The sequence below is a fragment of the Antrostomus carolinensis genome, unplaced genomic scaffold, assembly GCF_000700745.2.
Source record: "Antrostomus carolinensis isolate BGI_N321 unplaced genomic scaffold, ASM70074v2 scaffold954, whole genome shotgun sequence".
Classification (NCBI taxonomy): Eukaryota; Metazoa; Chordata; class Aves; order Caprimulgiformes; family Caprimulgidae; genus Antrostomus; species Antrostomus carolinensis.
Window position 1 is genome coordinate 121,208 of NW_010312622.1, and position 16,154 is coordinate 137,361.

At 36.2% G+C, this 16,154-nt stretch overlaps 1 protein-coding gene across 1 annotated transcript in view; it reads left to right on the forward strand.

The window, feature by feature from the left end:
* The window catches only part of PLEKHA5 (pleckstrin homology domain containing A5), a 71,960-nt gene that overhangs the window by 46,492 nt on the left and 9,314 nt on the right, over nucleotides 1-16,154 (forward strand). The window contains exons 13-22 of the mRNA XM_029084756.1: nucleotides 3,180-3,242; nucleotides 4,396-4,476; nucleotides 4,611-4,760; nucleotides 6,195-6,296; nucleotides 7,390-7,501; nucleotides 7,762-7,808; nucleotides 8,746-8,934; nucleotides 9,450-9,567; nucleotides 13,563-13,678; nucleotides 14,983-15,192. Of these exons, the coding sequence (XP_028940589.1) occupies nucleotides 3,180-3,242; nucleotides 4,396-4,476; nucleotides 4,611-4,760; nucleotides 6,195-6,296; nucleotides 7,390-7,501; nucleotides 7,762-7,808; nucleotides 8,746-8,934; nucleotides 9,450-9,567; nucleotides 13,563-13,678; nucleotides 14,983-15,192 (1,188 nt within the window). The remainder of the gene's footprint in view (nucleotides 1-3,179; nucleotides 3,243-4,395; nucleotides 4,477-4,610; nucleotides 4,761-6,194; nucleotides 6,297-7,389; nucleotides 7,502-7,761; nucleotides 7,809-8,745; nucleotides 8,935-9,449; nucleotides 9,568-13,562; nucleotides 13,679-14,982; nucleotides 15,193-16,154) is intronic.

The following is a 16,154-nucleotide window of genomic DNA, read 5'->3' on the forward strand; positions in this document are numbered from 1 at the left end:
ATGCCCATTTGCCCTGCTTCCTAATAGTAAGAAGTTCTTTAAAAAAGAAAGGAGAAAAAAAAGCCTTTTGGAAGTCTGACTTTAACCTTGTTCTCCCCACAAAATTATCTGGATTGTCCTGTTTTAACTTCCTAAGTGCAGTAATCTTGCAGAGATGCTTCGTGTGTTCTCAGGGTGTGAAATTTCCTGCTGTATATTTATTGAATCAAAATGGTTAGCAGAATCTGAAACTAGCTTATAAGGTAATGAAATAATACTGTCACTTAAATGACTTTAATACTGACTGCTTAAATAGGTTTAACCCCTCCTGTCTCAAGAGATAAATTTGCCTAATCTGCATTTATGTGGGAAAAAATTTCCCTCTAAGGACATATTCTATTGTGTCCACTGTGGTGGATTTATCCACTTCTGTGATTCATCTGGTACTGGCGTTTGAGGGAGATGGGGGACTCTACAGTGGGACTCTAAAGTAGATGACTAATTATTTCTAACCTAAGATAGAGATTCAATTAAGCTCACTTTACCTTTTCACATGTAACATATACCTTTGGCCAAATTCTTACAAAAATGGTAAGTTCTATTTGTCGGTATTCAGGGTGTTGCCCCTTAATGTTTGGGAGCTGTGCAGTGTATTTCACTATGTTAAGAGAAAATGGACTTTTTTGTATTTGAGTAGGTAAATATTGAGGAAAAGTGTAGAAGTCAGCAGCAAGTCATGTCATTGGTTCAGTAGATGGCACTCTTTCTCTGAAATTACTCTCCTGGTAAAGTATTTGTAGGAACAATTTGTTGAGAAGCGTTTGTTGAACGTGACATAAAATACATTTCAATAACTTGATCATTGGAGCTCTGATAATGCATTTTCCAGCATTCTGAGGTTGTTAACCTTGCTTGTAATGTGTAATTGCATTTGGTCTACTGCAGTTCCTCTCATAATTCCAGCAGGATGTGATAACATTCTGCACTTTTTGCCTTAAGCTGCTGTTTTGTCAGAGATGGATTGTTTTGTACTATTTTTAGAGGTTTTGTGCTAAGTCTACATAAAATGTTGCAGTAGGAACATTGAGATGAAGTGGTTCTTCAGCAGTGCCTATTGTGGGAAACTAGTCCCGCTAGACAAAAGCAAGAAGTTGGCAGCAATTTTAAAAGCGTGATAGGATTTTAATAAGAAGAATTAGCACGTGTATAGTGTTCTTTGAAAATGTGTTTTTGTTTTCTGAATACTTAAATACATACTCCTTTTAGGAGGTAGGCAAGGATAAGGATGCTGAATTGGCAAGCTATTTTAAACTTGGCTATAATTAAAGTTGAAATGTCAGAAAAAAATTAATGTCTCTCTTTGAAAAAAAAAATAAAAGTGTAAACAATACTTGCTTGAAAAAATAGCATTACATTTTTCCAGGCAAGCTATATAAAATGCTGAGCAGTTTAATATTCTGTTTTATGCAGTTTAATATCTATGTTAACATTATCTTGGGAAGATGTATTTATCTAATGAGGGATAATCTTTCTTTTTTGAAATCTTTCTGTTGCGAAATATAACTAGATTTTCTCTGTAAGTTAAAGACATTTGGCCATGTTTATGAGTTTTTAAAAAATATTTCCATTCCTTATTTTTCTCTCATTGTGATGAAACCAACAGTTAAAAAACACATGACTACAATAGTAGGAGTTTAAATAGATATCCTAATTTTTGTGACGTTCATGAGGTGCAAAAGTGCTGTGGCTTTTTTCATATTCCAACACTCATTTTCATAAAATGTCCATTTCAAAGAAAGTTACTGTGTGGTTTTAATACACTATACATACTTTTAAATTGTCACCAGGTGCATTTGCATGAGGTATGTGGACATAATGTCTTGAAATGAAACACTTAAGTGTGTTGAAGATTTACTGTACGTTTGGAATGCTTGTCTGATTAACCCTTACCTAGTCCTTTTATTTATAATGTCCTTTAACATGGACTTGTGCTTTTATAGTCTTTCTTGCACTATTAAGTCACAATGACCTAATTATGACAGGTACATGGAAGGAAGGCATCTGTGTTGGGACTCAATGCACCCATGTTTTTAACTAAATAGAATACAAAGGCTGATAGTGTTAGAATCATAGAATAGTGTTAGAATCATAGAATCATAAAATCACACAATGGTTTGGGTCGGAAGGGACCTTAAAGACCATCTAGTTCCAACCCCCCTGCCATCAGTAGGGACACCTTCCACTAGACCAGGTTGCTCAAAGCCTCATCCAACCTGGCCTTCAACACTTCCAGGGAGGGGGCATCCACAACTTCTCTGGGCAACCTGTTCCAGTGTCTCACCACCCTCACAGCAAAGAATTTCTTCCTCATATCTCATCTAAATCTACTGTCATCCAGTTATGCCAATGCTTGCTGTGTAGGACATTAAGTAGTCACTATATGTGACAGTCCATTCTAAAATGGGGAGCTACCTTTTTTCATGTGAAATATTTTTAAATCTTGTTACTGGTCAGTTCAGAAACTGGAAGAGTTAAGAACTTAATGTGAGGAGCTGTATGAAAGTAGTTTGAGGTTAACTTACATGCTGACTGGCATGAGGAGACAAGTTTGCCTAGGTCCAAAGATAACATAGAAGGGCTTCCATTTCTGGTAATACTCTGTTGGAGAGGAGGGCATCCATATGCAAATGTAGGCAAAAAGACATTTGACAGCACTTTTTTGGGCATATATCTGTAATGAGATATTTTACACATATTTTGTACACTCAGGTCACGCCATGAATATCCTCCTTGTGAATACACTTGACCTCAGTGGGCCTAGAATAGTTAATTCCAAGTAGAATGAGCCCCTGTATTTAGCATTCAGATAAGAACGGGTATAATGATGTATGTCTAGGTGTACTCTGGCAGTTTCATCTTCCTACATAATCCATGTTTGATTGAGTTGTACATCTTTAAAAATCTAGTTTGCATTAGAAACATAGCCTGTTAAGTTAATGCAACTTTCTACTGACAGTCTGCTTGACATTCCATTTACTTACCTTCATTAATATATATTGGCTAAAAATATATTGTTCGATGTGGTATGTTTGGCTTTCAGGCAAAAGCTGATTTCTGTATTAAAACTCTTAAGCTGAACAGTAGTTTCATTTTGATAGTCCAATTAAGTTGTTTTATGGCAATATTATTCTTCCTTATAGTTAACACAAGAAGAATGTAGGGGTACACTATACAAATATAGAACTGAAGAGCTGGATATTGATGTAAGTAATTTGTATTTCTTCTTCCTTGGAAATTTCGGTATTTGTCTTTTTATCCTGATAATAATTTCCCCCTTGACTTTTGGGTTTGAAACACACTTCATATAGGTGATTAGCAACAGAAATTGCTTTGTGAAATTGAGCACCATAAGACTCTTTGTAATAAGCTTCTAACTTACAGGAAGTGTTACATTTTAAGCTGAAATTTCAAGTATTATATCTGTTACATCTCTTCAAAGGTGAATTGGTTCTAGAAATAAATGAATTACTATAGAAGGGAAAAACTTTGTAGTTGTACTTCAGTTATAGCATGAGAGATGTAATTTCTCAGGAACTATGACCAATACTCCAAAACTGAAATTTGGCATGAGTAGCTACCATTCAGAGTATTCGGTTAGTAGTTATTAAAGAAAAGGGGCTTGGTGTAAAATTGGTGGTGAAAAATGCACACATATAGTCATACCATATATGCATAAGTGTGCATATCCCATCATTCTTGCACATCACAACAAAGAGTAGACATAATGATTTAATGGAATGTTATTTTAAGAGTAAAATAGAAAGCAAGTTTCCCGTGTTGTCTTGGAGTCAAAAAGTCAGAGCAGCACAAACTGAACCAAAGAAGTTGTTCAAATAGAAAAGGAACCTGTTTCAAATTGGTTAGAGTGCACTGAACAGTTATTTGCCCAAACTGGAGCTGGAGTGGAGCAGTTTGTCATAGCCAAGCTTCACTCAGAGCTAAAACAGAGCAGAGCATGGATTGTACTAGTAACTAACTGTTAAAAACTGCCACCGGAAATAAACCATGGGAGAGACTATGAAGGTATGCAATATGCTTTATAATAGTGAAAAATATATAAATTAAAACAGTATTTAGTACCTGTTATTAAGATATAAAGATTGAGCTGTAGAATCATAAATATTTTTTGAGCTATGCTGTTTCAAGCTATAAAAACACTTATTTCATAGTATCTTAAGAGGGTTTCTTAAGGTTAATTTGAAAATAAAAGACTGATGCCTTCATAAATTTAGAATTCGTATTTTGTGGTAATAATATTTTTTTTATAGATTCATGTAATGATTTGATCAAGTATTTTCATTACTGAAGTTGTTAAAAATTAAATCCTAATTGCAATCATTTTCTGTTATATCCTAGGCTAAGCTTAGCCGTTTATGTGAACAAGATAAAGTTGTACAAGCACTGGAGGAGAAGCTTCAACAGCTACACAAGGAGAAAGTAGGACAATTGTATTTATTACCTAAAGTGGATGTTATTTAACATGCTTATTGTCGGAACATTGATAACTGAAATAAAATGAAAATTAGCCCAATGATGCAGAACGTTAAAAATAATTCTTTTTATTATAATAGTACACGCTTGAGCAAGCTTTGCTGTCAGCAAGTCAGGAGATAGAAATGAACGCAGATAATCCCGCAGCCATACAAAATGTAGTCTTACAGAGAGATGACTTGCAGAACGGACTGCTTGGCACTTGTCGAGAAGTATCGCGAGCTACTGCAGTAAGTAATGTGTTCTTGACAGTAAAACTCAATGAAGTGCTAAACCATTCTCTTCATATTCATATTCTTAATTGGGTTGTCTTGGTTTATTTTTCATTACGTTCCAACAAAACTCAGTTGTCTTTTCCTTGCTTGTTTTTTTTTTTGTCAAAGGCAGCTGGAAAGTGATCTTTTCACTATATTCATCAAGTACTCTTTCTTTAGGGTTGGTTTGGTTGGTTTTTATGTGCCAGGAATTAATGCATACTGACTTTAATTGGTGTGGTAATTTTCATCTTTGTAATATGAAAAATTGATTACAGAAGTAGTAAATAATTCAAATAAGCTATTTTATGTGATGGCAAAATAGTAGCAAGCATAAACCTTATGAGATATTCGATCAGATAAGTGACTTATTTAAAGCAAAAGCAGCTGCAGGATGAAAATAATTTAAAGATTATACTGTCACAGTCACTTAGTAGTGGGCCATTACATTTAAAAGTTTGTTCAAGTTATGTACTTTCAAAAACACCCAAAAAAAAAAAAAAAGGAAGGGAAGGGAAGTGCTATTTACTGTCCTTTCTACTTCATGATGGTTTCTACACTGAAATGACAAGGCAAAGAATCATTCTCGCCTACTTACATATATATCAAAAAATATATTTCAGTGTCAAATTCCAGTGGTTTGCTGTGATAAAATTGATAGGAATTAGGACCTGAAATACTGGGTTTAGTTTGAACATTAGACTATGTTCTAAAAGGAATTGGTTGGACAAGAAAAAGGGAATCAGGGGAAAGGAAATCTTAAGATACACTTTCCCTTATTAACTTTTTAATTTATACTAAATTGAGTATATTGCCTGATGTAGGCTTTAAAAGTGAGACGGTAGCATTGACTTTGAAGAAGGTTTTCTTTTTGCACCCTTCTGGTGTTTGTAGTTTCACTTATATAAAATAATGGTGTATTAGCAGGCCTGGGGCATTCCCTGGTAACCTCCCAGGCAGGAGGGTTGGATGACTTAGATTTATCTTGCATAATATATTGCATATAAACACAAATGCTGTGCACTCACACATATGTATTCTGTGTGATAAAAGAGACAAATTTGCATCCATTTTTGTGGGTTTTCTGCCTCGGTGGAAGGACAGCTTAAGACCCACATACCTACTGACTGTAAAGACATAGTTTGAAGGTTTTGCCCTTGCCTATCTTTTTTGTTTGTGAAAAGACAAAATGCTGTTCGTTTGAATTCTGTTCAGTATTATTAGAAAATCAGTAAGTCGTTTAAATGTAGCGTTATCTAAAATACATATTTATTGCTGATATCTATTTGTACATTACTTCCTGAATTTTCATGTCACTGAATAAAGAAAAATACATAATTTTTTTTTATTATTATTATTTTTTTAACTTGAATGTGCATCTGTAATTCCTTACTTTTGTTACATACTTAGGAACTGGAAAGAGCTTGGAGAGAATATGATAAATTGGAGTATGATGTAACTGTGACAAGGAACCATATGCAGGAGCAGCTCGATCGGCTTGGAGAAATTCAGGTGTGGCATCGGTCTTAAAGTACATTTCAGTCACTTTCATTTTCTATGATTTTGTTTAAAAACTGCACAAATGAAAAAGGGGGACATGTGGTGCATTAACTTCTGAGGCATAAAGAGACATTAAAAGCTTGTAAGTTTTGAGGAGGTCTTCAGCTTTGCCTATTTTTTTGAAACTACAGCACTGGTTTTCCTGTGTCTCGGAAGCCTCCTCTTTCTTTTTCAGTGATGGTGTCCAAAACAGATTACTTTTCTCAGACCTTAATTGCTATGACAGTCATAGTAAATCTTCACACAAATGCTTCCATTTAACTGAATATTTTTAAATATCATTAAATCATTCTATCAAAATAAATCATAAAAAAAAAATATTCAAAGCCTTGCTTCAGGTCTTATTTATGAAGAGTTGTGACGTGTATCTTACTAGCTCAGTGTGCTGTGGAGGATTGAACAGTTAATAGAAGTTCTGACTTTCTAAAGAGATCTTTCTGTGAGAGACACACACACACAAAAAAAAAATCTGGAATAGGCGGATGGGTGTGGCCCATGCTGGGAGGAATTAAAGGCTGTTTGCTCCAGGGATTGATTTTCTATGCAGCTATGAAAAGGAGATTACAAGGAAGCTCAAGAGCTGAGAAATTAGTGTTACGGAGTCCAAAGCATGCATGGCCATGAATGCATATAGACCCACAGTTTATATGTTAGTATGCAAACACCATGTTCATCTCCACCTATTTGAGGGTTGGAACTGATTATTCCTTTGCTTTCGTTCTATGTAGGTCTCCTGTGCAAAGTTTGCTTGGATTTTCTTTGGAGACAGTAGATACAATTCTATTTTTAAGTGGAGTTTGAACTATCAAATTCCTGTCAAAGTAACTGACACATTATGAAATTACTTAATCTTGCACTTTTTGTTTCTGACAATATTTGAATGTTGCATTTTTATGGGAAAGAAGAGTGTCATTACTGCATTTTATTTTCTCTCATTGTGAAAGGATATGCAGTAGACTCTAAAGAAAGAAAAAGGCTTTCTGGTTTTTTCCACTTGCACTATATTCTAATTTATTGCCTATATATGCTGTTTATTTACTGGCAGACTGAGTCAGCAGGGATACAACGTGCTCAGATTCAGAAGGAACTGTGGAGAATTCAAGATGTCATGGAGGGTTTAAGTAAACACAAACAGCAAAGAAACTCTTCAGAGACAGGTAAACTGATTGGTTTTATCTCTTAGGAAATGAGATTAGATCATATAATTTTTTTTAAAGGATAAGCTCCATAGCTGCTTTTGTATATTTGAAAAAATGGTACAATTTATTAGAAAAAATGAAAGCAATCATCTGTTTTAAGTTGATGCTTCTTTGTGTATTTGTTTGATAGCAACAGGTTATAGTTCATATTTGAAAAGCTATTTACTGAAATCAATTTTTCTCTTTCTTTCTATGTCTTTCCTCCTCCCTCCAAATAGGCATCATGGGATCAAGGACATTTTCAGCTATTAAATATAAAAATGAGGTATGGTTTTAGTATATTTACCATTTTAGCATCACTGAATTTCTAATATACATATGATAAAAATGAGCATTATTGTAATTGTTTTAAGGATGTCTGAAGTATGTATTCAGCATGTTTCTGTGAAAATAGTGCATTATGGATTAGTTTTAAAGACTGATATCTCCACTAGTAATTCTAACACTTTAATTTGTTCTCTGTCTTTATATTCTCACTGGTATGTTTCTCTTTTCCATTTCTCACCTTTTCCTCTCCCTAGTCTCTTACCCTAGAAGTATAAACCTTATTTTATGGATTTGTTTTCTACCCACCATACTTTTCATGGGCAGAAACACATTGCTTTATATGTCTACTCATATATTGAGCCTGGTTCTCAGATGGCCAGAGCACCCACAAGAACAGCTGAAACTGTGGGAGCTCCCAGATGTTCAATTCCTCTGAAAATCTGGCTAGAAGTTACAGCTTTAAAGGGACACTGTCACAGTCTAAAGTTTATGCAATATACATCTGGCCTCCAGAACTTTCTAAAGTTCTAATTTATATATAAATCTTTAAAAAGATATTGAATTTTAATTTTTAAAAGGTTGATTCAGAGAGTTCATGCATGTCCAACAGAAAGTGCAGGTGTAAGAATTGAAAATCTTGATAAGCTGAATAGTGAAACTATTGAAGTATCTCAGTCTAGGTGGTAGTAATAAAATAAAAATCAAACAAAAGAACAAAAAAAAACCTCTAAAGAAACACAAAGAAAATAAAGCTATCTTGGCCTTTTCTTTTTTTTTCTTTTTTTCTTTTGTTTTTTTTTTTTAGTGTGACATTGTCCCTTTAATTCCAAAATCTATAGCTGGTGTAGCTATGGTAATATATTTTTCTTTTTAAGTTATAAATAATTGTAACAGGTGCGCACATCTAAATAAGGTGACTATTCTACAATCTTTAGGAAGAGGAAGTAGTCCCACCTCGTCCTCCACTCCCTCGGTCCTATGACTTTACAGAGCATCCTCCCATAATCCCCCCTCTGCCCAGTGATAGCAGCTCCTTGCTCTGTTATAGCAGGGGCCCAGTACATCTGCCAGAAGAGAAGAAGATTCACCAAGTTCAAGGATATCAGAGAAATGGATCTTACTGTGTAAGTGGCTTAAGCTGCCACATTGTTCTTGAAGCATCCTCCTCCCTTTGCACAGCCACAATTTTTATTTTGTCATCTGGCTGCTTTTGTGTTATGTTTTCACTTTTGGATGCTTAGTTTTATTTATAGCTCCATCATTTGCTCTTCACATTTTCCTGTCATATATTCTCTGCATATATAAAAAATGTCTTAAGACTTAAATGCCTGTATCTGAGTAAATTTCAGAAACTTCAATTCTTGTACTCAGAAATTCTTAAAAAAAATCTAGGCTCAGAATCAGTTTTTGCTGAAGCCTTATACAAATTTGTTTCCTGAAGACCATTTAGAAGACAAAAAAACCCTCCATGTTTTTATGGCTTTTTTTTTTTTCTATAATTTCTGAAAGTCAGCAAATGTTTTTTACCCAAATTAACTACAAAGAAAAACTGCTGCAATACCAACTGTTTGGAGTCTTAAGACATAAATGCTTTTACAAAAATACCTGTTTGTTTACCTCATAACTTGTCATTCCTCAGGGTCCTGATTATAGGCTTTATAAGAGTGAGCCAGAGTTAACTACAGTAGCAGAAGTGGATGAGTCTAATGGTGAAGAAAAAACAGAACAAATTTCAGAATCAGAATCTGCAGCTAAAGGTTTGTTCCCTGGCATGGTGTGTACAACCTTTTCACAAGGATACAAAGCTTTAACTGTGTTATAGAAGATATATAGTCCTTCGTATTTTTGTAGCCTGTCCATTTCTTAATACAATAAAACAGCTTCCATGATAAAATAATGATTTAATTATATGACGAGAAAGATTTCAGTCAATTACACCGCAGGAAAAATCAAACATTACACTCACCAACAACCCTGAAATCCTTATTGACACCATGTCTAATCACATCACTCACATTCCCCACACACCATTCCCTTGAACAATTACCCATTTTGTGTTCTTGCCCTTGAACAATTATTCAGTTTTTGAATCAAACTCCCGATGTTATGTCACTGGAACGTCCAAAAAGGCAGCACCACAGAATTTTCAGGCTCTCATAAGGCAGGGAAACAATGTCTTTTTCTTTTTTTAATCTTGTAATTGTTGAATTGCCTTCTGTCCTCTGATATAATAGGAATAATGATCATGACCTTGGAGTGTACAGACAATAAAGGTCTTTGCAATTGCTAAATGCTTTAGATTCTTCTCTTCATCTAGCTTCCATAAAAGCTACTAATTGCTTGGTAGAGTCTTTTACCAGGAAGCGCTTCTCAATTCTGTTTGTTAAAACACACAGAATAGTTTGTTAAAGGTGACCGAGCACCTTCTGAAAACCACATTAAAAGCTTTTAGAAAAAAATATATTTTACCATTTTTTTTACTGTAACGGTTGATGTTTCCAGTGCAGGCAATATCACTGCCTTCTGTTATGGTGCTTTGACTAAGCACGTGCATAGCAGGTTGGTGCAACACTACCTACCAGAATTTGGCCAAGAGTTATTATCATAGAAGGATTATTATTTTTATCAGAACAGTAATGGAGGTTTTTAAAACTAAGGTTAGTGTACAGTTTAGGTGTAAACAATGTGAATGGCCCTGTGATATATGACATCATTAAGCTTGCACTTAACAGACAATTAGTCAAGGCAGATTCACAATGGTATTTGCTGAGGTATAAACTCTCATAACTTGGTGATGAAAAGGTTTAGCTTGAGATTCACCAGTCATTGGCCACCTAATTTGAGGAAGTTGCCTTTCTGATGACATACCTAGGTTTTCTTGACCTGTGGTGTTCCAGATTGTTTATAGTAATTTATAGTGATAAGAGGGAAAGTAATTGTCAAGAAAATATAATAAATCCTGCACTGATTATATAAAGCAAACCAATACTTTTGGAGCACCCCAATCTGCTTTCTATCTTCTTCTGTAAAGACAGAGGTAATTTTATTATGTCCATTTGTAGAAAAACAGTTCTTAGTAAGAGAAAGCAATAATACAGATTCTTCTAATACAAATAATATTTGGAGTGGGGGAGAGAATAGCAGCAGTGGTAGCAAGCAGCAAGAGGCTTTTTATCTTCTTAAACAACAATGTGGAGTAGGTTTATCATAGCTGTGTTTTATCATCTGATCCACAGTGTGAATTTCCTAACAAATATTTCTTGTTCTATGTGTTCATTTATAATAACAATCCCCATGCAACAGGAAAAATATAACCATTTCTGGCTTTTGTTTAAAGTGCATATGCCATTACAACTCTATGCTGTTTCAACAAACATTTTGATGCAATTCTATCTTAATAGTTTATAAGCTGGAAAGGAAACCAATTCAAAGGCAGCTTATCTCTGCAAGTTTTCTTTCTTGCTGTTTTAAGAAGTCATGCTTAAATGACATAGTTTTCTACTGAGGGTGGCTCTAAAAAGTAGTAAATTTCAGAGGAAATTTAAAGTAAATGTTTTTCTAGTTGGTTGTGCACATTACTGTACTAGACACTTCTCCTGCTTTTTCTGGCAGCCATTTCCCTTTCTTTTCAAATCTCAGCAAAGAGAAACATTTTAACGGGACTTTGTAAAGTAACCCTTACAGCTGTCTGCAAGCAGAGGAATATTTATGACCTGAGTGGTAGATAAAGATGAACACAAAACGAAAATGGATTTCTGCTGTGTTTTATCCTTTATACATCTAAAGGAGACCCAAACAGTTGCTGTATAGTTTTGGTTTTGAATGATGGATTTGGCATTCAAATACCTCCAGACTATTTTGTCAGCCTATCACACCATTTGGAGAAAGAGCTGAGCCTTCACCGAGTCAATATATCCTCTGAAATCTGTGCAACTTCAGGAAAAACAAGGAGAAATAATTTGGCTATCAAAGGAGGCGTATCTATTTTTAGGCTAAATAAGTGAGGAAACAATATTTTTAATAGTTTGATTTCCTGCATGTATCAAGAAGCAAAAATGAAGAATGTGCTATTTAATTATATCTGTATATTTCCATAAGTTTTAACTTATTACCAGCTTAATTAGATTTTGGCAGGACTTCTCTAAGTAGAAAAACTAGTTGTGGATGTTGTTACGAGGGGCTGAACGTAGTGGACATCAGGACACGGAATGTCCTCGGCTCTGAACCAGACAGAGCCTGGCTGCTGCAGTTCCCTGTCCCTAAGTGCAGCAAGCTGCAAGGCTGAGGACATGGTCCTACTGTGCACAAGCACAGGCACGGCCAACCACAGCAGGTTTGAGACCAGTGCTGTTGCAGGCACCGTGTGAACAAGACCAGCACTCACATAAAGGTGAAGTGGCACAAATAGCATGATCCTGTTCTCACACGCCAGCTAGCCAGGCTGAAAGCTTGCTAGCTGATCCCATACACATATAGACATAGAATCATAGAATCTTTAAGGTTGGAAAAGACCTCTAAGATCATCAAGTCCAACCATCAACCTAACACCACCATGCCCACTAAAACATATCCTTAAGTGCCACATCTATGCATCTTTTAAATACCTCCAGGGATGGTGTCTCATCCACTTCCCTGGACGTGAGCACACATGTGCACACACACAAATGAGTCCCTCCAAGAGCTGACCAGACCTACAGTATCTCCATCAGTAAACTCTGGCCTCTTCAGTATCTGAATTCTAGACCTGAGGTCTCTTGGACAGCTGGCTGCCACCCCTTCTATTCTACTTGCCATCTAGTCTTGTCTTAAGTTCATTAGCATCTCACAGACAGAAGGTCACCCCTGGTAGCAGGTCAGGACTTAGGGTCCTTCTGGTAGCCAACCCACAGACCTGCAGTCTTTCCTGTCCTTGTCCTCTAGACCTACATGCAATCTCTCTGTAGCTGTCTCCTACTGGCAAGCTAGCCTGGCTTGAAGATCACTAGCATCTGTCACACTCTCGTAGACAGAAGAGAAAGCATACTCGCATGGAAAACACTTCAGAATAAAGTTGAATAAGAAGACAGGACAGACTGCAATGCTAAAGCACGGGGCTTGGGCAGACAAGCATACTGACAAACAGCTTGTTTATACAAACCTGGCCCCTTTTCTTTCCCCTCCTCTCTGTTACTCCATGCCCGTTCTTTCCCATCCACCATGCCTCCTCCCTTTCACAACCTTTGTTTCTTCCCAAATGAACAACCCACCCATAATTACTTTTTCTTCATTGGTCCCACTTTTCCTCAATTCAGTATTTCCAGAGCACTATCTAGGGAAGCTTGGCCTGAAGTGGTAGCATTGATACAGTTACCTAGGCACTCTGCTGGCCTTACAGACTGTTCCATAAGTTCCCAGTACGGCTGTGCAATTACCTGTGAAGTTTAACCATCTTTTGCATAATTCCCCTATGAAATCTAGCAATTCCACACAGCACTAGCTATTTTTTGTCTGTTTCTCACCGTTATTGTTACGTCCATCGATTTCTGGTGCCACGTGCAGTAGTTTCCCATGTTCTATTCAGTTAGCTAAACCTCTGGCCAAGGGCTAGTCGTTGGCCTGCGTACCTCTGCAGATGTGATAGTTGGGCAATAAGATCTTTGCTGTCTTTTGAAGAATAGTTTCCAAGGCTGACAACATGTATTTTCTGGAAAACAATAAACTGTTTTGGCAGTGTTTTGCATAGTATTTAGTATTTTGCTTTCCTGTGTCACAGGCTCACACTTTCCTGTGGGAGTTGTACCACCTAGAACCAAATCACCAACGCCAGAGTCTTCGACAATAGCATCCTATGTCACTTTGAGGAAGAATAAGAAGATAGAGCTAAGAACGGTACGTTAAAATAACCTTCAGGCGTTGATGAATAGTGATGTGTTCATTTCTAAGTTTATTTTCTGTAGTTACTTCAAAAGTTATAGTTATCTTTTTAATTTTCTTTACAAAAAAAATTCACTGTTATAAAAATATATCTAGGTTAATGCACACAGCTGTAGAAAGAATGACAAAATGATAGAGGTAGCGTGTGTTAAACTGCAGAGAGATGCTCAACTGGACAAGAAATAAATAGTAATGATAAATCTACTCAGCTACTGAAGTTCAGGCTTGAGCTGAAAGGACATGAAGCACCTTAGGTTAAAACTCTGAGGGACTTGTATTTGGCTTCTGGGGCAATTTAACAGCCCCTGTATAACAAAAACTGGTTTATATTTATTTCATTACTAAAATGATTTGGGAAATACCTAAAGCAGCCAGAAAATAAGGATACAGTAAGCAATATGTGGGCAATAAATCTGGAATTTCAGATCAGAGAGTCCTGTAGTCTCTGGGTTGAAGACAGATGTTTACATGTAGTTCATGGAAAAGGGAGGAAAACTTTTGCCATAGTTACAGCATGAATAGAAGACGAGAAGTTGTAGGAAGAATGGGAGAGGAGAGAGGGCCTCACAGGATGTTGACTGGAGAAAGAATATCACTTCAGAAGTTACTTTGAATGTGCTGAATTGCAGCTGATCAACCTGAAGTAAATTTTTTTTTCTGTCATGCAAAGTACAGATCTGACTGAAAATCAGTGAATTTCAAGAAAAGAGTTGGTAAAGTGATGATTGTTATTTGGGGAATAATATAATGCTTTGAATTACAGATTTTTAAGTAGTGATAAACTTGCTGTGTTTCAGCCTGCACTTAGCATTAAATGATCTCCAGCTGTAGTTTTTCTCAACATAAAAAGGCACAAATCACTATTAGATCAACTGGTATAAATATCCTGGATCATTAAATTTCAATTATGTTTCTGTCTCAGTCAAGTAACTAGTGTTTGCCTGTTGTATAATGTCTGATAAATTGTTTCAACTTGATAGGACAGCTTTGAGAGAGCATCTACCCATTCTCTTAATATTTAGCATTGATGGGTAATGTCACTGCTCAAAAAAGCTAATTCTTCCTTCCTTTTATTTTTGAATTTCGGTGTTCATTTATTAATAATTGGTTCTTGTACTTTCTTCACCTACATAGGAGATCTTTACTTGCACACTATTTTTCTGCTTTTTAGTAAATCATTAGATGATCTTTTCTGACAAGCTAAACAGCTTAAAATCTTGCTTTTTTAAAACAAATATATTTTTTTTCCTCCATTTAAGGAAAGACCAAGAAGCGCAGTGGAGCAGCTGTGTCTTGCAGAAAGCACACGGCCTCGAATGACTGTGGAGGAACAGATGGAAAGAATAAAGAGACACCAACAAGCTTGCCTGAGAGAGAAGAGAAAAGGACTCAACATCATTGGTGTTTTGGACCAGTCTCCTTCACAGAGTTTGTCATTTGTCAGAGATAATCCAGTCAAATTGGCACAGGTGGGTCCCACGTTATTCAAAAACTTTAATTTGTCCAATTAAAAAGAAAAAAAAAGTTACAAAATTGTTCTTTTTCCAAAATCACGTGATACTCTAGGTGTCCCTTTGTATACTGCTTGTATACAGTAACAGTCACAAGTCTATGCTAGACACGAGAGCAAGGGAGATGACAATCTTTATGCTTATACCTAATGATAGTTGAAGTCACTTCTTTATCTTTTCGGGAAATAAATAATTCAAATCTACATGTGTTTGATTATGCGTTGTCATGTTTGTTAACGGATTTTTTTTTGTCAGATGTAGCACACAACATGAAATTGCAAGCTTTGTGACAAAACAGTATCAGGGAGAATCACGATTCAGTTGATGTATAAATTATGAAGATTTTTCTGCCGTGTAATATATTCAAACATCTGTAACACTTTTAAGTAGGAAGGTATATTTATGATGATAGCTCTTAACTGCTGCTCTTTTGCTGTGGTTTCTGAGCCCATAAATACATAAAAATAGAACCTTCTCTTTTGTTTTCACTCATTCTTAAACAGTTAAGGCAAATCATAGAATCATAGAATGGTTAGGATTGGAAGGGACCTTAAAGATCATCCAGTTCCAAGCCCCCTGCCATCATTAGGGACCCCTTCCACTAGACCAGGTTGCTCAAAGCCTCATCCAGCCTGGCCTTAAACACTTCCAGGGAGGGGGCATCCACAACTTCCTTGGGCAACCCGTTCCAGTGTCTGACCACCCTCACAGTGAAAAACTTCTTCCTAATATCTAATCTAAACCTACCCTCCTTCAGTTTAAACCCATTTCCCCTTGTTTTGTCATTAGTTGTCCTTAGGAAAAGTCCTTCCCCAGCTTTCTTGTAGCCCCTTCAGGTACTGGGAGGCCGCTATAAGATCTCCCCGGAGCCTTCTCTTCTCCAGGCTGAACAGCCCCAACTCCTTCAGCCTGTCTTCATA